This window comes from Crotalus tigris, unplaced genomic scaffold, assembly GCF_016545835.1.
Source record: "Crotalus tigris isolate CLP2741 ecotype Arizona unplaced genomic scaffold, ASM1654583v1 scf7180000018525.42219311030:4301911, whole genome shotgun sequence".
Taxonomy (NCBI): domain Eukaryota; kingdom Metazoa; phylum Chordata; class Lepidosauria; order Squamata; family Viperidae; genus Crotalus; species Crotalus tigris.
In genome coordinates, this window is record NW_024097057.1 from 1,930,944 (window position 1) to 1,954,270 (window position 23,327).

Below are 23,327 nucleotides of genomic sequence, written 5' to 3' on the forward strand. Positions count from 1 at the left end.
TCATGCCCCCCGCCCCTCCATTCCAATCCTTCCAGGGGGTGTAGCCTCACTCCAAATTCTCCGATTCTTCCACCCCGCTCCTCCACCGGAACGCAACCTGCAACTGTCCCCCATTTATGTGTTTCCTACACACCCAGAATAACCTAGATCAGTGGTTCTCAACCTTTTTAATGCCACGACCCCCCAACCGGTCGTCAGTCGAGGACTACTCAACCGGTCATAAGTCGAGGACTACTCAACTGGTGCAGCACCGTTTGCAGAATGGGACTTTTGGCGGGCTCAGCAGGGCAGAGACAGCCTGGACAATTCCTATTGGCTTTTGAAAGCCAATAGAACTAGACTCTATTCAAGAGAGTCTATTCTATTGGCTTTCAGAAGCCAATAGAATAAAAGGGGGTAGCACAGCTAAGGAAAAGGGGAAAAAAATGGCGGACTGCGTTGTTTGGCGACCCCCGTGAAATGGTCGTTTGACCCCAAATGGGGTCCCGACCCACAGGTTGAGAACCACTGACCTAGATGACAACAGGGAATATTCTATTAGTCTGCAAGAATGGAGAATTCTGCTATCCTATGGTGAGAAAGGAAGAAGAAATGGCCTTGGAAGCTATCAGGCAGTTGAGTCCCAAGTGGGCCACAAAAGAAAGGGAGAAGGGGCTGTTGGAGCTGCTGAAGAGACACAGGCTCCAGGGGATCCAAGGCTGCCACGGAAAAGAGAGCGGGGGAGGGGGGGAGCGGATAATATTGATCGACTGCAGGCCTATTTCTACAAGGAGAAGTTGGTCTGAATGCAGCAGAAAGAAGCCCTGGGAGTTTCGCAGGCCTTAATTAACTTTTAGGGGAATTTAGCAATGGCTACACACCTAGCTACACTTTTGATAGACACACAGCCAATTAGCAAAAGCAGTACTATTATCAGTATGGAGAAAATTAAGCCAAGAACGGAGTACAATTAGATGGTTAGGCAGATGCCAAGAAGGGTGGGGTAGAGCCAGAGCTGAGCTGAGGGCCATCTGCACGTTATCAGGTTAAAATAGTTAAATTCACAGAGGAATTTATATCTGTCTCTCCTTGATATACCTACAATATCAAGAAAAAAGGTAAAATAAAGAAAATAAGGCCAATGAAAAGCAGCAGGAGCAATTTCCGGCTCCTCACTAACTTTGGGGAAGCTGGTAAGAAATGCTGGAGAGCAGTCATGGACCACCACTCACTCTGACATCGTAACTGCAAGCCAGGCGCCCAAGTACCGAGGAGTGTTCAGTGCTGTTGTAATTTTGAACAGTCGCTGAACAAGTGGCCAGAACCTGAGGGCCTGCCGTGCTACTAAATCATATTTTTATATAGACTTTCTAATGTTTCCTATTTGTTCCCCGTATCATGGGCAAAGAAACAACAATCCCTGGATCATGCAACCAGCGCAATACTGGATGCCTCTCCATCCTGCATGCTCGTCCTGGTCCTGTTCCCAGAACATGCAGCCTTGTCCTATTTTCCAGAGTAGCCTCTTCTCCTGTGAAAACCATTCCAGGCCCTTCCACAAGTCAGAAAACCGCCTGTAACAGTTTCATCAGCAGTCCTGGAGATGCCTAAATACGGCAACGCCAGCACTTTTGCCTTGAAGGGAAGAGGGAACCTGGAGGTAGACCCTCTTTTGGTGCCTATTGGCACGAGAAGCTGCACTGACCTAACTCTCCTTCACCTGGTCAAGGTACCCGTCCTGCTGTCTCGCACCCTCTCCCCCCCCCCTCAGTCCCTAGCAGGTTCTGGCTAAGGACCTTACTTATGGTCTGCTCCCTAGGACTCTCTCATGCGCCCCACTCCTTATTGGAAGCCAAATGGAGAGCCTGGGTGGGAACTGGCCTTTGTTGCGGGCAGCTTGTTCCCAGAGGATCCTGGTGATGTCGCTTGTCCAGGCCTGCTTGGCCTCTGGGCTGCTGGCTTGCAGGATGTAGGTGTCCCTGGATTTCCACCTTCTAAACCAGATCTCAAAGCACAGGCCGCTCTCCCCGGAGTTCTCTGTTAGGCCGATTTCTGCCATCTGGAGGGATGGAGATGAGAGTCCACTATGCATGATGCAGCTGAGACCGCCCATGGGGCCGGGACAACTTCCATGGCGGACGAGGAACGGAGTTGGGGTCTGGGACAAGGAAGCCATGATGTCTGTGAGGCAACCCCTGCCTTGATCCTCTCAACAAGTCTGAGAGGCTGTGCGCTGAGCAGCTGTGAGACGAGCAAAGTGCTCCGAGAAAGTCAGCTCCAGCCCCTCAGCAAGGTAGATCATCTTTCCGTCAAAAGGCCACAAAATGTAAGCTCCATCTAGGAAACGCAGCCCTTCAGGAGGAATCGCAGAAAAGCTGGGCATGGGACATCCTGCACATCCAGTGGCAAGACGGTGCCTTAATCTGTGAGCCAAGCAGCGCCTGTTCTTGCCTCTCTCTTGTGCAGCCCACCCTCCCAACCTCGCTCAGCAACACCCACTGTGGCAGGCCCCCTGGAGAAGTCACCACAGGCCTCCTTGCCTTAAAGGAACGCTTGTAGACGTAGACATCCAGGGCGCCCTCAACTCGCTTAGGCTTGCTGAAGAGGATCAGATCTTCGAAGAGGAAGATGTGGCGCTTGCATTTCCTTCGGCCCAGAGAAATGCTAAACTCGTCCTGGCGCATCAGCTGTCCCTGCTCCTTGAGGTTCACCTAGGCGGAGGAGCGCAGTTATTCTCAGAAGAAGGCAGGTGCCCTCTCAGCAAGGCCCCGAGGAGGCCACTGGAGACGAGCAAGATGAAGCCCGGCCCCTTTCCGCCTCTCCCCAGAGGCCCTAACCAGGTCCCATTCCACGTGGGGCGAGGGATGGCTTTCAGGGGACAGCTGCTGCCAACAGCTCCCTGCCCGAGGGCATCCCTGACACGTGGGAAACGCCTGGCCAGTGGCGTGTGTCTTGTGGAGACAGAAGCCTGGCAGCAGCTGCCTCACGCAACAGCCCTGCGCACACCTCCGTTTCCACCCTTCTTGGCCAATACGTACGTCACAGTCACGGATGGCATCCATGGCCAGGAGGTCATTTCCGTGCCGCAGCTGGAAGCGCACCATCTTCTCCGCTGCTCGCAGGTACGCCAGCTCCTGCTCTTGGGCCTCCCCAGACTTCTTGATGAGATCCTTGAGGAGCAGTGCGTACTTGCTCATGCGCTGGATGGGCTTCAGGAGGTAGGAGGCCAGGTTCATCTTATCTCCCAGTTGCATCTGCTTGAACTGCCGGCCAAGGAGAGCGGTCTCAGCAGGAGCTCAGGCAGGGTGCGGCACCCTTTGGAGGAGCTGTCCTGGGCAGGGCAGCCGCCCTTCTCCCAGGGAGGCGTTTGCCCCACTTACCCGGAAGAAAGCATTCCCGTGACTGGCCAGCAAGGAGTCAGACTTGGGCTTGTTCTTACTATACAAGGCATACATCCCAAAGTGGTCTTTCTACAAGAAAGGACGGAAACACAGTCTAGCCGAGGATCTTCTCTCCACCTCCAGTAACAATACACCTTTTCAGGTAGTAGGGGGGAAAAGGCAACCACCATCACTCTGTGCTGCCAGCAAAAGGACAGCAGTGGGTACAGGACAGAGAAAAAGACACATGTTTAATTCTACCAGGATTACTGACTTGCTCCAACCTGTTTCCTGGTAATCCCCCTACAGAAATCCTTCCAAGACTCATTATAATAGGCCTGACTGAGACACTCCTGCGCAGAGGGCTGAGCTTCAGTCATTATGAATACCTATTAACTTTCTAGTAATGGCACTCAGATTTTTTCTCGGCATAATTCAATTGTTCTGTGGCAAGAATAACATTATGAAGGGTCAATTTTTTACGCTCAAAAGAAATTTTACTGGCACGCTTCAGGGACATTCCCGGGCTGCAAATTTGCTCTAGATCGGACCATTTTGAACAGCAATTCATCATGAACCAAAAAAAGATCAGAAAGGCAGCTTGAGCGAACAAGGAAAACCAGTCTGGAGAGTTTTCTAAGCCTGTTGTGAAAAGATTAAAGTCACTGGCTTCTCTAAAAAGCCTGGGACCGAACTGACACTGGCGCCAAGAGGATGCTGGGAAGGCAGTGATTCTAATGGCAGTTTCCACAAAGGGCGAATAGGCAGGAAAAGCAGGCAGCCAAAGGGCACGGTGGCTTTCCTAGCACTCCTCTGGGGCTGCTCTCTGCCCTGAGTGCAGGGAGGGGTGGGGTCCGCCGCCGCCTTTGAACAGCAGCTGCACCCAGCAGGGAACTCTGCTGGAGCCTGCCCAGAACTTCCCTCATGGGCTCAGCTCCTTCCCTCTCTTGCAGCAGCTCTCGGCCACCGGCTCACCTTCTCCTCCCCATTGTGCTGCCACGGATCCCCCAGCCCTGCTTCACCCAGGAAAGCCCTCCTTGCTTACATGTCTCAGGAAGCAATGGCTGACTCGCAGAGGATGGCTGCAACAGTGCTCCAATTCTCTCAGGAAATACTGGCTGTGGAAGTTGTACATCTTCTCCAAATTCCCAAAAATGACACTTCGCTTTCCCCTCAGGTCTTGAGGCAGGTCCACCCGCTCCATTTCAGGAAAATAGTGGTCAAGGATGTAGCGCAAAGATCGCACGTACTCCTGCTCTGTCCTCACCATCTCCTCCATAATATGCTGCGGTTTGCTGCAATACAGAAAAAGCAGGCTAGGGCATTTCGGCATGATGCCTCATCAAAGCGCTGTATCCAACCTTTGCCTGGGTCATCTGCCCCTCCAGGGGCCAAGAGAAAAGAGCCTTAAAGCTGCAGGGCCATCACGGTGTCACAAGCTGGCAACCGACATCCCCCACTGGAGCCGGCCAGTCCTGGTTATGTGAGAGCAAGGGAAAGACGCCCTCCCATGCTGACATCCACCACCTTTCATTCCACGGGGAGCTCTGTCCTTGGGGGACTTTTGCATTTCTCAGGAAAGACTCAGGGCTTGGTAATGGAATCCAAGGAAGGAGCCAACAGCTGTCCCTGGAAGAACAAGCTCACCTGCTTGGGTACCATTATCTGCATGAGACTTTGGCAAGAGGTAAAGATGCTGACATCAATAGATACAACACAAATAAACAGAACTTCTTGGACCAGGCAAGGCACAGAGACTTCTCCCCCATGTTAAAGCCATCTCTGCTTGACCCCAAACTCTTCCAAACTGTCCCTCACACTCTTGCATTAAGGGCTGCAGTCTTCCTCCACCTTCAGCAGCGGCTGTGCTGAGACATCAGGGCCCACGTGCTCTGCAGGGAGGATGACTCTGAGACCAGCTACCTGCTGCCTTGCACATCCATCGGCAGCCAGACCAGGACCAACTGCCGTGAGTGGGGAAGCGCAGCCCAAACCCACCTGCTCCAGCTCCTCGTCTCTGGCACAAGGCCCCTCTGCCTCTGGTCCTCTTGTGGATGGAAGGCTGGTGAGGCAGCTGAGCCGAGGGGCTGCTGGCTTTCCCAGGGCCCGCCCACTGACTCCGGGCTGCTGACTTCTAAGCCTTTAATCCAGACTCCGGTGCTGCCACAATGGCTCGGGTCAGCCCAAGTCCAAGGTTCCTCTGAGCTGGGGAGGTCAATGCTCCGGGCCTCCCTCAGTCTCCTTCTGGAGAAGAGCTGTTCAGAGGAAGGGGCTTCCTCTGGGGCTTCCAGAGGGTCTCCCCCGTCGCAGAGATGGCACGATGGCTTAGGAGGGTCAACAGCAAGCTGACAAGAGTGGCTGCAAGCAGTCTGGCGCAGACCCCCTCCAGCTCCATTGCAAGTGTCTATTGTGGGAAGCTGAGCTGGCTTTTCAGGTAGAGGCGCCATGCTGGGAGTTTTGGCCAGAGGACTCCTCTTGTCTGGACTGGCCAAGCAGGACTCTCCCTCTTCCGAGGGCCTCAGGTTGGGAGGACCTGGTGGTTGCTGGACCCTCAGCGCAGCTTCTAGCCTCACCTCCAAGGCACGCTTGGTCCTCTGACACTGGGACCAGACAAGCTGCCACTTCTTAAGAGGCTCACTGCTTGGCAGCAGACAGGCCAGCTTCTTCATATTTTGGAACTGGGTGTCACTCATGCCTGGGTGCTGCTCCCAGTAGTTCTGCAGACCAGACCCAACAGCAGCAGAACCGTTGTCCCCACTGAGGCTGGCGAGGAACCGCATCCCCTCCTCTGCCCACTTGTGCGCCTGCAGGGGAGGAACAGAAGCAACAGCTCAGAGGAAAGGAAGAAGCGCTCGGAGCTCAAAGAAGCTGCTCAAGCTAGACCCGGTTCTCCTGGGCGCCTTCAGCTGGACCCTTCTGGGATTTTGGATAAAGAGAGGACCAGGCTTGCTCAAGGCCCAGGTGGGACACCTCCAGGCAATTCCAGGTCTACAGGCTGGACTGAGAAGTCAGAACCAAAGAAGAGACTCAACCGCTACCTTGTGGCCAAGGAGAGAGCACTCAGTGCCAGGGCAAAGGAACCTTTGGCTTTTCCCTGCCCAATAGGCAGCCCTGGGACTCCTCTTCAGGATATAGCCGGACTTCTCCCCTGCCCTACAGCCCTCAATTTTTCTGCTGCTGGTGGGACACTTGCTCAGGGCCAGGAGGGTCTTACCAGCCAAGAGGGACAGGCTAATTGCCAGCCCACAAGAGAGGGTAGAAAAGACCACTTTCTTTTTATCTTTTTGGCAGGCAAAGTACCAGCTGCGTCTTTTCAGAAGAACTCACCTGTTCCAAGTATCTGTAGAGTTCAACCGCCTGCTCTATCCGACTCCTGGTGCCCTCCAGATCTCTGCAGAATCCCTGCAGCTGGGTCTTGTACTCCTGCAGCTGGACTCCGCAGCCTGACTGGTGTCCCGTGGCCAGTGGATCTTCCTCCCCATCCCACCTCCTCAGCGCTTCCCATCCCCTCTGGCAATATTCCTGAAACAGAGCAGAGCAGGTTCCTTAGCCAAGCACGAAAGAGAGCCAGTCTGGTCTAGTGGTGAAGGCACCAGGTTAGAAAGCAGGAGATGGTGAATTCGGGTCCTGCCTTAGCTGTGAAAACTGGTCTGAGTGAGAACCAATTTCTCTTGCTCAGGTCTCTCCCACCCCACCCCCAAAGTCTGGCCTTTAGGAGGTCTAAGCTCCTGCTAAGGAGACCTTCTTTCCTTTCCCCCTCTTCACTGCTGTCCCGGGGCGCAGCAGCCACCAGGCCCTCTCTTGACCTTCTGGAGAGGCTGCTGCACTCCCAGATCTGCTCCAGTCATCTTTCCCATCTCTGGGTGAGAAGCAAATTCCTGACTCCGGGAATTTGGGGGGGGGGTTAGGGGGCTCTGCAATGCTCTCACCTCTTCACCCAGCCTTCCCAACTTTTCCTTCCTCCTTCCTTTTTTATGAACATTATTTTTATTCAACAGTTTTATACCACTTTAATGTCCTGTTGTATCACATTCTTTACTGTTACATTTAATAAAGGTGTAAGGACCTGCAGTAGGAAATAATATATAAGTGGGAGGGAGAATGCATGGACTGTAGAACTTACATCTGCCGTAAGTGCCAAATCCTGGCACTGCCTTTTGGCTTGAAGCAGCCCATCCAGAGAATTGTCCAGGGTGTTCAGCTCCAGGAGGCGCTTTTCACCAACATTCTTGATCCAGCTGCAGATCTGAGAAAAGGAAGCAAAAAATGCTGGCTCAGGCAGGTCAATGGCAAGAATGGCCCCCTCTAGCTCAAACTATGGACTGAACTGATATTTGGAAAAGTCCACCCATCTTCTCAACAAACTTCCCTAAAAAGGAAAGACAACCAAGACTGATGGTTCCAGCAATGTAGGTCAGGACCGTGTCAGTGGCACTCGGTCTGAAGGATAAGGACGGTCATGTGGATGATCATTTATAGACACCCCATTGCAAAAGAGGGCAGTTTACAACATTCAGTAAAGTTTAAAACACTTAAAAGCATAACAACAAAGTACAATACCCCATACAAAAACAGCTATAAGTCAAAAAACACAACAGGAGCTCCACCGACACACCAACCTCAGGCCTGGGACTTTACAATATTCAACAAGGACTTCAACAATGTTACCCTCAATCAGGTGCACTTTCCAGACATTCCCCTAAAACCACCCAGCAACCACCCAGGGGAGCAGCTGAGCTGGAGCAGTTCAGTCCATGCATGACAACCACAGCCATTGCTAACGATGGGGGTGCAGGGGAGATTTCTTTTCATATTGTTTTTGTCACTGCACATTGGCAGTAATCTCATGGAGTCATCCAATAACACCTCCACATTACCAGAATTCCTTGGAGGTCGAAAGAAAGTCCACTGAAAATATGAGGCCTAGCTGGCTGCTATTTTTCACTCCCCCAAATTCAGAGCAGCCCTGACAGCCCAAAGGCACCCATCTGATAGCCTTGCAAAACATCTGGCACTGACTTCTTGGAAGCACTGCTCCACAGCTTCCAATCCCATTAGCAGTTCCAGGACTCGGATGCGCCTGTTAGAGACCAGCACCAGCTGGTGGGTTCCTTCATCCACTTCTGCATAAAGAGCACCAGCCACTTTCACAGCATCTCTGAGAGAAAAGCAAAGGTCAATCAATGAAGTTCCAACCCCTCCTGTCAGGGCTATTTGGATGCGGGGAAACCACGTAACCTCACTATTGAAATGGCCTGGAAGTAAAAAAGTCACGGGAAGGGAAGAACAGATGGCAAATGGTCAGATGGAAGGGTTGACCAGGGGCCATTACTAGTTCGAAGTAGCTCTGCAACTGCCTGGGAACCGGTCTAGGGGAAGAAGGAAGCACTCTTTCTACATTCTCAATTCCTACCTTCCCAAAAGTCCTTAGATTAATTTTGTGTGACTCAGAATACCTCCTTGTCTTATGGTTTGTGGTCAACATCAGACCTGGCTGTTGACACCATGCTAGATCACAAAGCTGAGAAGAACACCAAGAATGGAAGGATCTGAGAAATGGTTTTCACACCAAGCTAACATCATCATCGCTTTCCTTCACGTTTGCTGCCAGCTGAGGTTGAAAAAAATGAAATTTTGATTTTGGGTTTTACCAATCAGATAGACTTGATGTTATTGAAATGGCTAGCTTATATTGTTTTGTAAAAGTAAAAAGTTGAGGTTTGAAGTTGATACTTCGCTGCAGCAAAGGAAGTCGGAAGCCAATGTCTTTTTTTTCCTTACCTCACCTCCATTTCCTTTTCCCCTCCCCATCTTTTCTGCTATTTACTTTTATATTTTCATTGTGTTGTACACTATAAACCAATAAAACTTTATACAAAAAAAGCTTGCTGCCAGTTGCCATAGAAACAGGGGAGGGAGGGAGCAATGGCTTGATTATTGGACTCTGTCTGCCTGACCACTGGGGGGGGGTGGGGAGGCTCTGGGGATATTTTCAATTTGTCTTTTTCCCACCTGTTTGCTTCAGACCTTGCCTGACTTTTGCTGCATTCAGTTTGTTCTTGGTAAAAGTACCTTTTCTCTGAATCTATGGAGTCAAAGTTTTCTTTCCTAGGAACTGATCAGAGGCACCCAACAGATTCTGCTTGCTCTAATCTGTAACCGCTTTGTTCTCAGTAAAGTATACTCTTGGAAAAAGAAATGAACCAGGAGTCTTTATTTGCTAATTAAACTAAGCGGGATGGGTGACAATGGCCTTGCAACGTGTAGCTCACAGTGGCTGTATTAAGTTTGAGGGTCTGTGGTGCTCTCTGAGCTTGTTTTCATGCAAACATTACATTAACTAGATAACGTCAGTGCTGTATTAAGTTTTATTGGAACATTCCTATTGCAATCCCTGAATCTCAAGATGCGTGTCATAGATGATTGGTTAGTTTCATTAAAGAAATAAGGGAAACTTGCAAAAAAAAAAAAAACCCATGTGACTATAGAACCACAGAGTGCCAAATGGGACTAAAGAATTAAAATTCCAAAGAAAAAAAAAGAGGGGGGGGGAGTTAATGAGATCCCCGCAAAGAAGTCCACGGAAGGGAATGGCAGGGACACTCCCAGGGAGAAGAGCCTTGTTCCTGCACAGTTGGCACCTTCGCATCGCCTGCCCCCCACCTTGGCCCCCCTGCTTCCTACTCCCATAGCAAGGTCACCTGCAGTCCTCAGACAGCATCCCGCAGGATTCCTCCTTCCTGAGGCTGGCCAGGAGGGCACCCCCCTCCAGCTGCCACCTGGCCAGCCTTGGGTCATCCAGAACCATCCTCATCATTTGCCTGCAGCTCTTCAACAGGGCAGCGGCATCCTAGAGTGAAGGAAAGACACGGAGGGCTGCTTCAGGCTCCGGCCTTCTTGCCACCTTTGTAGCCACTGGCAAGGGGGTGGCTGGCACCTCCAGGGCCTTTGCACCCAACCCCAAAGGTTGGAGAAGGGTGTGTTTTTTTTTTTTAAAAAAGCCACCTTACCACAGGCACTCGGCCCAGGGAACCTTTGCTTCTTACCAGGATGGAGCCAGAAACTCACCTGGGGTTTCTCCGGCCATCTGCTGGACTCCACCGTTTCTACAGCCTCTTTGAGGAACAGGCGAGCCTCTTGGCATCCAGAAAGCAAGCGCTCCAGACGCTGAAAGTTCAGCAGCACGTGGGTTAACCAGCCATTCGCCTGCTGCAGCTCCCGAACCCAAGCCAAGGTTCTGGGGGGGGGGGTCGAGGCCCTATTTTCTCCTTTGCCACTCCACCTGGACAGGAGAGCCTGCCTTTCCAGAGGAGCCGCCCAGGGCCAGAAGCCTTTCCCAGCACACTCCCACCCGCCTCTCTGGGGCACCAGGACCCCCTGCGTTCCCCTCCTCGTGGCCCTCTGGAACCCCCACTTAATCCATTGCCCCAAAGAAAACAATCTTTTTTCCTAAACATCTGGAAATCAAAGTTCTTAACCGATATACCCTGTTCCACGTTTTCTGAATGTTTGCTTATCTTTGCATAAATATTATCAGAACATCAGAATTTGTTCTTTTGTAGATCTTGCTGTTTCATGATATTATCTGTATGTGTTTGGTCTGTTGTTCTCTTGAATATTACCAGAACATGTCAGTCCTACCAATGTATAAACAGTGTCACCCCCCCATCCCAGAACCCTGCCGACTTCCTGCCACGGGGGAAATCCACCCAAAGGGAAATGCTGGAGGGGGGCACTTGCATCGAGCCCACTGTCAATACCACCGTTATCCATCACGTCATGTCCTGTGCCGGTATGAAAAAGTAAATTCAGGAGGAATATTAGCACCTTTTCCAATTAACTGTATGGAAAGATGTAAGTTTTGTGAGCTGTAGCTCCCTTCGTCAGATGAGGCTCTCAATAAAATGGGCTGATTGGAAAAGGTATTACTAGACTCCTGCTTCATTTTTACCTCTTGAAGCTAATACCTTACATTCAATCCCAGAGCCTTGCCCTCCTTCCAGCTGCTACGCTGGCAGCCAACCATCCTCGCACCGGGAGGTCAGCCTCTGGCCAGCTCTGCTGGGCGAGAATCCTGCCCATTCTCTCTGGAAAACTGGCCTGGAGGGAGGGGGGGAGGAGTGAGCTGCTTGTTTTGGGTTATGCCACCACATTTTCATGGTCTTTAAATCTGAATTTTGCCTTATTCATTCCAAATCATGGCATCTGTTCTTTTGTAGATCTTGCTGGTTTCATGATATTATCTCCATGTATTTGGTACGTTGTTCTGAAGAATTCTCTTATTCAGATCAGAGTTTGTGCTTCCTTTAATAATGGCAATTACCACCTACATACTTGGTACCTGGTACAAGGCTAGCCTTACGGAATGCAGGGCTCGGTTTCTGCCAGACATTTATGCAGCCTGAAATGTCCTATTCATCTGGCCACAGAGCGTTCCTCCCAAAGCATGGAGGGCCATCCAGCTGCTTTCTGGGAAACGGGAGCATCGCCTCCTTGGCGTGCAGGGGCTTCGGCCCAGCTCTTCCCTCCCGAATCCCATTTGCATCCACGGCAAGAAGAGGCCTAAGAACCGCAACAGTTGTTCTGAGGATCCTCCAGACTGTCTGCTAGATCGATTTTGACAGGAAGTCGCTTGAGAAGATTCACTGTTGACCCAATTGTGTGTCTAACTTTGGACTGATGGAGTCCTGGAATTCTAGAAATGGTTTTGTAACTTCCATTTTGGGGCAGCACACCATACCCCTAGGATCTGCCCAGTGGGAGCCACCTCCAGTGGCTTTGAACAGGCACTGCCAAAACTAATAGCAAATCATAAGTGGCGTCACAGGACAACACTCACTTTAAAAAATGGCCTTCCGGTGTCACACACACACATACACACTCCCTGTTCTGGACTCTGCGCTTCCAGACGGGACTGGAGAGCCACCTTTGTGTCCACAGAAGAACTGCCCCCTTCGAACCTGAAGAAGCAGTGCACCTTCCCCACTTCGTATATAAATGTATGTTATACATTCAACCCTGGTTCTCATAATATTCAAGGGCAAAATATGCAAAAATTCAGAAAGTTCACGAGAGAGAGAATACTTTTTCATAGAACTGTAGATTTCCTGAAATTCTGGATTACTCAAAGGTTATGTTTTCATGCCTGCCTCACCATTTGGAAGTGCAGCCAATCCTGATGGCAATAGGGAAGCGACCCACCGAATTCTTGGGGTAGCTGCTGGCTCTCAACATGTTTGTGGAGGGACTTCAAGGAACTGAGAAGTTCACACTGTGGAAGAGAAAGGAGAGGCATTCTCACGTTAGACCAGCTTACATTTCCCCAAATACTGCACAAGGCTGAAAACTGGCAATCACTAACCTCCATATCACCTCTCCAGTTTGGTTTGTTTATTATTTATGTATTAAATTTATGTGCCTCTCATCTTTTTAGAGATGACTCTGGGCAGCTTACAAACATTAAAACTAGTACACATTAAAATAATAAAACAATAAATAATAAGATGGTAAGGAGGGGAACACAAAGCAAACGGGGAAGAGGTGACATCTTTCCTAAGCCCATGGCCACCAAGTTCTGGATGTCCAACATTAATTGCTGAACAGACTCTCATTTTCCGATTCCTGCAACACAAACCCCTTGGCCAGAAACATGGAGGTTTTGTGCACGTTGACGGGAAAAGGGAAACCGGGGGGAAAGGCAGCCCAGGAGCAGACCCCGTCTGGGCTGGAATGGCTGCCTGCCTATTTAGCAGGTCTACACAGGCCACAAGCGCCTACCCAGGGGGCAGCAGGATTGCCGTGGGGCTGCTCTACCTCTTCCTCGTCCTTTACAAAATCTTGCTTTTAACTTCCCCAAAGCTTCGGGATGCAGGACTATAGAATCAGACCAGCCCGAGCCGAGGATCCCTGAACCCCGAACCTCCTCGCACCTGCACAGCAGCCGGTTCGTCTACCTGGATGGTGCGGCCTCCCTCCACAAGGAGCAGGGCTCTATGGATGCAGTGGGGGATGGTCTCCTGCAATGATAAAATGCATTTTTCTACAGCTCCTGCTCCAGTCAAAAGTTTTCTTTGACATCCAGCTAAAGAAGAATTTGGCAGGAACGTTCTCTCCATTCCTCTATGAACGAGGAAGGAAGAGGCCAAGTGGAAGGACTCCAGAACTGCAGCCGCTTGCCTTAAGGCCAGGCCCTTCACACCTGAGCAGTTTCTTACCCAAATGTTTCCAGCACCTCCAGGGCATCTAGACCTGGCATGATGGGACGCTGGCAAAGGAAAACAAGGGCTCTGTGTGCCCAGTGGGCACCCAGCAATGGGAGAACAGCATTCAGAAGAAGGAAGGAAGTCTCACCTGCAAAGTGCCTAAGGCTGTAAAGACAGCTGGGACTGGAGAAGATCGCCGGGCATCTACCAGGATGGTTAAGCCCAAGGCTTTGCGCTCCGGCCTGGGGATGGAAGGGAATAGGAGACAGGCATGGTTGCTACTAATCCGGACCAGCAGCTCCTTTAACTCCTCCACCCCTGCAGGCTGCCTTCCCAGGGCAAAGACTCCCTACCAGTAAAGGAGAATATTTGCAGCCCAGGGTTGAAATGAGGGCTCCTTGTCCTCTCTGAGCTTGGTGGTGTTTTTGCAAACTTTCATTACCCAAACTAGGTAACATGATCTCTGTTAGTGATGCACTGATGATGTTACCTAGTCTGAATAATAAAACATCTGGGGGGGAAAAAAAAAAAAGCTCAGAGAGCACCAAGGAGCCTCAAAGATCTCCCAGTAGTTCTTCCTCTGCACCTCCTCCTCCCCCCCCCCCAGTCCAAAGCACCCAGAAGTCTTCCCCTGGCCTTGTAGGTCTCAAGGCTGAGGGCGAGCAGGCAGGCAGTGTCACCAAGCCAGAGGCAACAGTAACAGGGTTTGTTAGTTTCTTACTGGGTAATAGTAGTTCCCCCACCAAGTTTCAAACTCTATCATGAGGGTCTACAGCAGTGTTTCCCAAACTTGACAATTTTAAGGCATGTGGACTTCAACTCCCAGAATTCCACAGCCAGCGTTGCTGGCTGTGGAATTCTGGGAGTTGAAGTCCTCATGCCTTAAAATTGTCAAGTTTGGGAAACATTGGTCTACAGCACGGGTGTCAAACTTGCTGCGTCTCGTGATGTGTCGCGAGGTATCGTGACTTTTTTCGCATTGCCGGAGCTGGGGTGCGCGCGGTCTGCGCATGATGCAACCGGCCCACGGGCCGGCATTTTGACACCCCTGGTCTATAGCTATTCAAAATATTCCTTGAGGAGATCAGAGAATATTTACACAGAACAGTAAATAATTATAGCAGTATATCTAAGCTGCCGTATCTGGGATTTCCAGAAGACATGGAAGTTTCAAAGCCAGCTAAGAGCCACATCTGTGTTTTTTCACTTGCTGGAAATCTACAATTATAAAGCTAAGAACTGAAAGAACAGTTACAGTATTCAGTGCACAGAACACTCGTTGACCATGTCTGCCTTGCCTTTTCCCACAAACCTGAGAATGCTGCGTAAATACAGGAGAAGGCGGGTTATTTCACTGGCATTGCAGTTCGGGCACAACCAAATTGTATTCCTCATTGTAATGATGACCACAGCGCGCCCACATCTGTCTCTGGTACCTGAGAAAGAGGCTCCATTTAATTTGTCTAACTAATTAGGCAAAAAGAACAACCAAGGCCCCTTGAAGTGGCCACGTATTGCCCTCCAATAAACAGAGAAATGCCTTTTTCAACCTATCTCATGAATGAATGGATACAAACATGGCAAAATGTTTGAAATAGCAGGATGACAGAAGCTGAAAATGATCAGCAGAATAGGAGAAACACAAACTCAGGTCTGCATAGATCTGGTTCTGAAAGCAGAATTGGGCCCACATAGACTACCACTTGTTTTCTTCGAGGGCAGATCTTCCTGACCCTCACTGGGAGTCTGGCTGCAGAGAGCCATAAACCATTTTGGGGGGAATGGCTTGTCCCCCAACCCAGTTGGCAACTCAGGCTGGTTCTCCTATAGATCCTCAGGTCCACCACTTCACTCTACAAAGATTTCAGCTCTTCCTGCTCTTGCTTAGAGCCCGACTGCCCACTGTTCCCCTGCAACGGGGGAAAGCCAGACTGTGGTTGTCCTAGGGAGACCGCCCAGCAGTGCGGAGGCTCTGGCTGCTTCTTTGGGGAGGGGGCCAATGCACAAAGGCCCAACCTCCAGTGAGAAAGTGGAAGTGTTTTCCAGGTTCGCAAATCACTCTTTCCCTGACCACTGCCTTCTTCACAAATCATAAAAATAGCAACAACCTCTGGAGGCTTTACCTGGCAGGCACGCAGCCCCACTCCGAAGCATCTCCCAATTCACACTCTTCATTGGCAGGCTGCTGTTATCCGCTTCTTCACTGTGGGCCTTTTCTGTCCCACTCGATGATGTTTCTGTAACAAGAAACAGCTTTCAATGCTAAGAGTTCAATTATTCCCATTTGCATTCAGAGACAAAGCAGATGCACGTTGATTTATCCTGCCTCTTTGCCGTTGCTCTGAACTGGACAATCCCAATAAGGTTTACCGTAGGTGATGAAACATCTCTTCTTGCACACACACATATACACACACATGCACACTTACACTTGCTATTGCGGAGCAGCCTGCGCTTGCTGCCAAACCTTGGAACTTGGAGTCCTAGTGGACAATCGCTTAAACTTAAATTGTCCTAGTCAACGACCATCCTAGTGGATGATCATTTAAACATGAGCCGGCCATGTGCAGCCAAAAAAGCTAATATGTTATATAAATAGAGGCACAGAATCAAGATCACACAAAGTATTAGTACCGCTTTATAAAGCCTTAGTAAAGCTACACCTGGAATACTGCAGCTAATATCAGTAACCACATTACAAAAAAGATGCTGGGACTCTGGAAAGAGTGCAAAGAAGAGCAACTAAGATGATTAAAGGCCTGGAGACTAAAACATATGAAGAACGGTTGCAGGAATTGGGATGGCCAGTCTAGAGAAAAGAAGAACTAGGGAGGACATGATAGCCATCTTCCAGTATTTGAGGGGCTGCCACAAAGAAAAGAGGGTCAACTTGTTTTGCAAAGCACCAGAAGGCAAGACAAGAAGCAATGGATGGAAACTAATCAAGGAGAGAAGCAACCTGGAATTAAGGAGAAACTTACTAACAGTGAGGACAATTAACCAGCGGAACAGCTTGCTACTAGAGGTTATGGGTGCTTCATCACTGGAGGTATTTAAGAAGAGACTTGTCTGAAAAGATATAGGGTCTCCTGCTTGAGCAGGCGGTTGGACTAGAAGACCTCCAAGGTCCCTTCCAGCTGGATTCTGATTTATTGCTTAGTTTGCACATTTAGAAGTCTGGCTCTCGTCCTCCTCCGCCCTGCTCCTTGGCCAGCTCTTCTCTCGGTCCTTTGCATTGGGATTGGAGGTGCTGCCTTCCCATTACAATCCTTGCTTCCCAGACTGCAGCAAACTGCTGGAGCATCAGATTACTTATTTTATTACATTTATATGCTACCCATCTTGCTGTCCATAGCGACTCTGGGCAGCTATAACTAATTACTCTGCCGGCGAACCCTGTGCTTAATAACGTAACTTGAAAACGACCTTTGTTGCAAGTCTCAGTTCATTCTGAACCTTAACCTAGCCTTGGAGACGGAGAGGGTAGCGGTACTTGACAGTGGTCTCCTCCCAGACCTACAGGAGGATACATTCAGGTCCTCTGCCAGTTGCCAATTCAAGAGAGGGAGGTGTGCTGTAGCCAGTGATATTTTTCAGGCTTTTCCACACATTTGCTGGTTCATTTGTGGAGACCTGATTCCTCAGCTTTTCAAAGTAGCTTCTCTTTGCTGCCTGATCTCCCTTGTTAATACATTCCTGGCCTGATCGCATAGCACTCATTCTCCTTTCCTGTAGGCTTCCTCTTTGGAACAGTGTAGATGTTGGAGCTTAGCTGTGAACCAAGGTTTAGTATTACGAGACACGTAAGGTTTTGATCAGCACACATAAGTCCTCACAAAAGCTAACATATGTCAGTGTCAGTTCATCCAAGTCCGCTGAGGCAGCTTCAAAAACTTTCTAGTCTGTGCAGTCGAAGAAGCAAGCCTATGGCTTTAACTTTGCCTCTTTAGTCCAAGATTTCACTGTTTTAACTATTGGTTTTATGATTTTAAATCTTTGTCTATAAGCTGCAGGTACGAGGCGAATCAGACAGTGATCAGAGCGCCCCACGGCTGCTCTTGGTAGAGAGCGACAGGCATCTTTTAGTGTTGAGTAGCAATGGTCTAAAACATTTCTGCCTCTGGGGAGATAGCAGACACGCTGAGTGTATCTTGGCAGCCCCTGGCTTAGGTTAGCACTGTTGAAATTGCCTAATACAATGAGTAGGGAGTCTGAATATTTGAACAGAGATCTTTTTAACATTTACATTTTATTGTGTTTTACCAATCTAGGTGGAATGTTAATATATATATTGTTAGTCCATGTATGATATGCCATGTGATGAATAAATAATTTGATGGCATATAATCAATCCATTAGTCAATCATGTGCTAAAAATCATGTGTGACTTTGAGAATGTACTCTTTGCTTTAACCCATTGTCAACTGAGTGCTAATATGTGCAGAGAAAATTAAAAAAATCTACTGTGCACTGACATTTAATTTTAAGTTTTTTCTTCTCGGCACAAGAGATAACTAGTGGAAATGACAAAGATTAGCAAAAATCAGCCTTGAGAGACTCATTTACATCAAGAATAAAAAGCATATTAATTCCACCTTCTTGAATGCCATAATAAAAATGCCTCTCCCCTCATCTCCTATTACTTTGTTAGAGGATATTTACATCCTTATTATTCTATATCTGCAGCCCACCACATGCATCAACGTCTTTTGAAAAAATATTAGTTTTTGGGCAAACTCAAGGCAGAAACATTATCACTTCACTGAGGTTCCTTTCATGCAGAAGGGGAGCCCCGATCTCGCCCTAGTGTCACACCTTTAGGATGCCATGTGACTTCCCCTTGGCTCAGCTGCCACTTCAGAAAAAGCCCCGAGAAGTTGGAATTGCAGTATTTTCTCTGGAGCTGCAGGGCTGGTAGCTTCCCATCTGCTCTTCCTCCTAGCTACAAAAAACTGAAAACTAGGAAACAGCCATGGGGGTGAGGGGGAGGCTGGTCGGAGCCTTGATTCTTCCTGACTCATGTAGCTCTTGCCAGCCACCCCACAATAGATGTAAATGACTATTGTTGTGTCCCAGGGTCACGTGAACCCCTTTTGCGACCTTCTGACAAGCGAAGTCAGTGGGGAAGCCAGATTCACTTAACAACCAGGTTACTAACTTACCAACTGCAGTGATTCACTTAACAACTGTGGCAAAAAAAGTTGTAAAATGGGGCAAAACTTACTTCACAAATGTCTCACTTAACAACAGAAATTTTGGGCTCAATTGTGATTGTAAGTCAAGGACTACCTGTACAGCTTTTTTTGGGATGAGTGAGAAGCTTTGTTCCTTTTTTGTGAACAATCATGTCATCACAACTTTTGTTGTGTTGCTAAATTTTGGCAGTAGAATCTGGGAGTTCTGGTCTAGCACAATGTTCATTTTATACACAATTTGCAAGCTCATTCCTGTGCAATAAGACAGAAGTCTCCAGCACTGCACAACGCCCACGTGTGAGCCACTCCCTCAGCCTGGCCCGGCCCAGCCTTCGTGCCCTCCTGATTTTGGGGAGACTTAGTAGGTGTAGGCTATTCAGTTGGAAACTAGCATACTGCAAAGTGAACAGACAGCCACCAAGCACAATCTTCATTTCCAATAATGCCAGATGACCCACGAGGATTTTACTTAGAAAAATCAGCTCACCGCAGCCTAAAATGAACACTGCGATTCTTTACACATGCTCAATTTGACGAGCAAAAATAAAAAAAACATAAACTAGAAATTATAGGAAGCATCCAGGAGCTACAGGAAGTTTGCTGTGGTAATTAAATGACCTTCCCTGTGCAATACGACAACTGTGTCACAAACGGGCTAACTTCTCTGAGGCAATTCTTTGCCGAAAAGCCCATGGCATATTTTCAAAATCCTAAATATGTCCCCTAGCCGAAAAGGTTGCTGGCCTCTGCAATTAACCCCTTTAACGTTCTAAACTTGGAATTCCTGCCCTTCTCATGCTCTTGCACACTCGGTCTGCCACGAGATCATTTTCCCAGCAAAGGGCAGAAAGTGCCCGAATGCATCGTACCTGTGGCCTGATCCCCCTCTGGGATGGGCCTGGTGCGCTCAGGCAATGTCACAGCTGGGAACAGCGCTGGGAGAGAGGATACCAAGGAGTTCATCTCCGGGTCGCTAGGCTGAAACTGGCAGGGAGCTTCATGGATTGAGTTGTGCCCATTTTCCAGGAAGGCCCCCACGCCCGACTCCTTGTCTGGGGAAGGGGCGTGCGGTGTGCTTGAGAGACCGGGCTGATCCACAGAACATGCTGCAACAACATCTGGGTGAAGGTGGCTGCGGGGGGGGCCTGTCTGTCCAGGGACTTCTGCTGGAGGCCCGGGGCCCTTTTCCTTCAGCTCTGTTCTTGCGCTCTTCGGCTCAGCCTCAGAACCGGGAAACAGAAGACTGCCTTCCGCTCGCTCTTGACAACCGTCCGCATTTTCTTGCCCTGCCTTCTGGGAAAGGGATCTTTTCGGGATTAAAGGGTCTCCAGAATTAAGCTGCCACTCATTCTTAAGGGGGCTTTGTGTAGTCTGCCATTGGTGATTTCCTTCCATGCTTATTCTATTGGTCAACTCCATTAATGATTCCTCTAGTGTCCCTTCCACGTGCTCTAGAAGATACCGTTGTTCCAACCATTCAGAAGACGAACCTTTAACTTCCACCAACTGTGTCTGGGAGGACTGGTGATCAGCCACGTTCCTCCTCGAAAAGACTCCCACCTGTGATGATTCGACTGTGGCTGGAGAACGTGCCTTTCCCTCCAGCCTTACTTTGGAGCTGTCAGAATGGCAGCTCCTGATCTCCCCCTCGGTCGGGAGACGGCCACCTATTCTGTCTACACCCAAAACATCAGGACAGGATGCAGAAGGCTTGGGGAACCCCAAGCTGCCTCCCGCTCTGGCAGACGGGCCTCTCCCCAGAGCCTGAGCTTCAGCCTCCTCTCCATCCTTGTAACTACACGTGGCATACCGCCAATCAAGCTCCTGTTCTGGATGTGTTGATAATGTCTCGGCAAAATGTGGCTCCTTAATAATAGAGGTAGCAGTGGGAATCAAAGGAGCTGGACAATTCTCTGGAACGCCAGGATGTTTCAGGAACAATTTACCACTGTCTGTTTCATTATTCACAGAACATGCAACATTAATAGTTGGCATGTCAGGAGTCCTCAGCTGCCCAGATGGCACCGATGCAAGAGCTGAACCAGCGCAATTTCCCCAGCCAAGGCTATTGTTCTGACTAAGCTGCTGGCTGTCCTTGACTTCCAGCCAATGCCAAGTGCTGGACTGAGCTGAAGATCCTTTGGGGCAGCCAGAGGTGGGCATGGAGGCATCTGCCAAGTCCCTCTCTTCTCCCTCCCCATCACTGTCACAGGCCTTCCCGGCCGCTAGGTCCCTACATGCCTGACCAGCAGGCTCCCCCACTGGGGTGATGGCAAATGAGTTGGCCTCGTGGAAGACGTGGGGTCCCCCTGAAAGACGGTTCCTGGGCGACACCTCCACAGGGAAGCCCAGAGCAGGAGACTTCTCAGTCATTGGGGCAAAATGCACATTCTTTTTATTTTTTCAAATAGTTTGGGACTTACTGATAAATTCTGGATTGACTATTTTATCCCAAGGCACTCAGAATATCTCACCATCTGGGGCTAACAAGCAGTTTCCAGTGTGGCTCCCAACCATTTCTGCTGATGGACCTCAGCCATTCCACAGCAAAGAGAGAGGCACACAAGGCAGGAGGTACCCCAAACTCCTCCACGTTACGTTTGTCCTTGGCCAAGCATTTCACTATAATCCGTGGAGACCTTCTCAAGTACGGAACCATTTGCAGGTAAAAGTCCTCCAGTCTTGAGGTCCATCAGTCAAGAGAAGCCAGCTGGATGACCATCTTCTCATGACTGCAAAGGGGCCGGCCTGCATGCTGGTCGAGTTAACCATAATACTGAACCTGATGGGATAAGAAAAGTCAGGGGAATTGTTTAGAAGCAGTTTCTCAATAAGGGAGAATCTAATACCACCCCACCCATCCGCCATGCCATAATTATAAGCATCCCATAATTGAGGAAAAGCTATTTCAGGTTCACAGTTGCTTAAAGATATTATTAAGCCCGGCACACACTGATGCAGGTAAGCATTACTTATTCTAAGAAGGAAGCTGTCCTTACTTGTGGAATAAGGCAAAACTAGCGCATACAGACTCTTTCTTTTTTGCATGAACAACAGAAGTGAGCCACAGAGTGTTTATTTTTGCTGTTAATAATCAAGCCTGACATTTGTTGCATGCAGCAGATATAAACCTGCTCTCTAACACTTGCAGTTTTTTAAAGAGTCATCTGCACAAACGTAATTTTTGTAAATACAAGTTGTATATGTTTAATAGAATAAACTCTGGCGATTCAGACCCTTGAAAGCTTCTGCAGTATTGCTCTATTTGTTTAGGAACGAGTGGGGCAAAAAATCGCAATGCCTTGGGCACATTTAAAGGTTTCTTGGCTGCAAACCCAGCCTGGCTATTAGGTTTCCCCCCCCCAGATGATGCTGGGGGGTAAGCTTTCTGAGCACTCCTTTTGAACCTGGAGGCAGCAAGATACTCACAGGCTTCTTGCCGGACCCACTGCAAGATGCACTTGACAGGAATCAGGAAGTCGATGAGGTAGCACAGGCCATCCCCGCTGTACAGCTTTTCCACCACATCAAAGACCTGGCAGAGGACTGTGGCTGGTGTGATTTCAAAGGGAGAATAAAGCATGGAGAAGATGTTCTTGATGCAGCCGTCCAGCGACTGAGAATCCTACCAAGAGAAGGAGAGTCAGCAGAGCCATCAACTGGGTCTCTCAGGCTACAATCAACTGGGGGACCTCCTCATTCTTCCAAACCCCCAACTCTCCCAAACACAGTTCCTGCAGCGCCAGAGCAGAGCGCTCACCTAGTCCTGTGGCGGCAGACAGCTTACACTGCAAATACTTTCCTGACTGAATAGGGTGTGCCTCTTGTTAAACTGTTGTGATTGTAGCATGTGGGAGAATACATGGCATGTGCATGTGAACGTGAGAGAAAGAGGCAGAAGAGCACGCACCAGAATGTGTCTTTCTTGTTCTTATAATGCTCACAAAGCCACATTCTCAATCACTAAACTATGCACAATAATAAACTCAGTTTAGGTTCAAGAATTCTTTATGGCTATACCAATTCCCTTCATTCAGGATATATCATGCAGATGAAACAAAATGCATATGGCAACATTGCATTATTTGCCCTGACATTAATGTCAATCCCGTAAGCGTTAGAATACATGACAGGCGAGAGGCAAAGATTAGCATGGAGATGTACTTAGAGGCACAAAAGGCAGCGTTATGTGGGGACAAAAAGAACATTTACATTTGTCTCCCTTGTCCAGAGCCCTTGAGGCTGACCAGAGCATTTGGCAGTCCAGAGCTCCCAAATCTGCAGCCATCACAACTGGCCTACCACTGTTCCAAACTCTGAACAAATTCACAGGTTTTGAATGATCCCAAAAAGGCTGCTGCGTATCTGATTATTCTGCTGCAAGCAGACAGTGGTTCCTCTGCCAGCGGGAAAGAACTGCACCCAGATTTACTTCTGGTTTGTAAAAACTTCTGCTGTGGCTTCAGTGCCGCCTGCAAGGACTGAGAACCAGGATTGTGCACCCTCAGCAGTTCTGCTTCACACACACACACACACACAAACTAACAACAATTAACTTGTCATCACCAAAT

The 23,327-nt window shown here is 49.2% G+C and overlaps 1 protein-coding gene across 8 annotated transcripts in view; it reads right to left on the reverse strand.

Annotated features, from left to right (window-relative positions):
• PLEKHG4 (pleckstrin homology and RhoGEF domain containing G4) overlaps positions 1–23,327 on the reverse strand; it is a 52,336-nt gene that overhangs the window by 2,484 nt on the left and 26,525 nt on the right. For 4 of the 8 annotated variants that reach the window (XM_039353571.1, XM_039353570.1, XM_039353569.1 and 1 more), the window contains 18 exons: positions 22,186–22,381; positions 19,626–21,538; positions 15,685–15,798; positions 14,874–14,997; positions 13,710–13,803; positions 13,289–13,375; positions 12,514–12,630; positions 10,428–10,526; positions 10,061–10,209; positions 8,379–8,517; positions 7,483–7,605; positions 6,687–6,881; positions 5,358–6,163; positions 4,405–4,654; positions 3,360–3,449; positions 3,018–3,242; positions 2,520–2,690; positions 1,861–2,038 (listed from right to left, as the gene is read on the reverse strand). In XM_039353571.1, the coding sequence (XP_039209505.1) occupies positions 1,861–2,038; positions 2,520–2,690; positions 3,018–3,242; positions 3,360–3,449; positions 4,405–4,654; positions 5,358–6,163; positions 6,687–6,881; positions 7,483–7,605; positions 8,379–8,517; positions 10,061–10,209; positions 10,428–10,526; positions 12,514–12,630; positions 13,289–13,375; positions 13,710–13,803; positions 14,874–14,997; positions 15,685–15,798; positions 19,626–21,129 (4,465 nt within the window). In that variant the 5' untranslated portion in view covers positions 21,130–21,538; positions 22,186–22,381. Of the gene's footprint in view, positions 1–1,860; positions 2,039–2,519; positions 2,691–3,017; positions 3,243–3,359; positions 3,450–4,404; positions 4,655–5,357; positions 6,164–6,686; positions 6,882–7,482; positions 7,606–8,378; positions 8,518–10,060; positions 10,210–10,427; positions 10,527–12,513; positions 12,631–13,288; positions 13,376–13,709; positions 13,804–14,873; positions 14,998–15,684; positions 15,799–18,376; positions 18,478–19,625; positions 21,539–22,185; positions 22,382–22,968; positions 23,320–23,327 lie in introns of those variants that run through there. The other 4 variants (XM_039353572.1, XM_039353573.1, XM_039353575.1 and 1 more) reach the window with 4 other exon arrangements.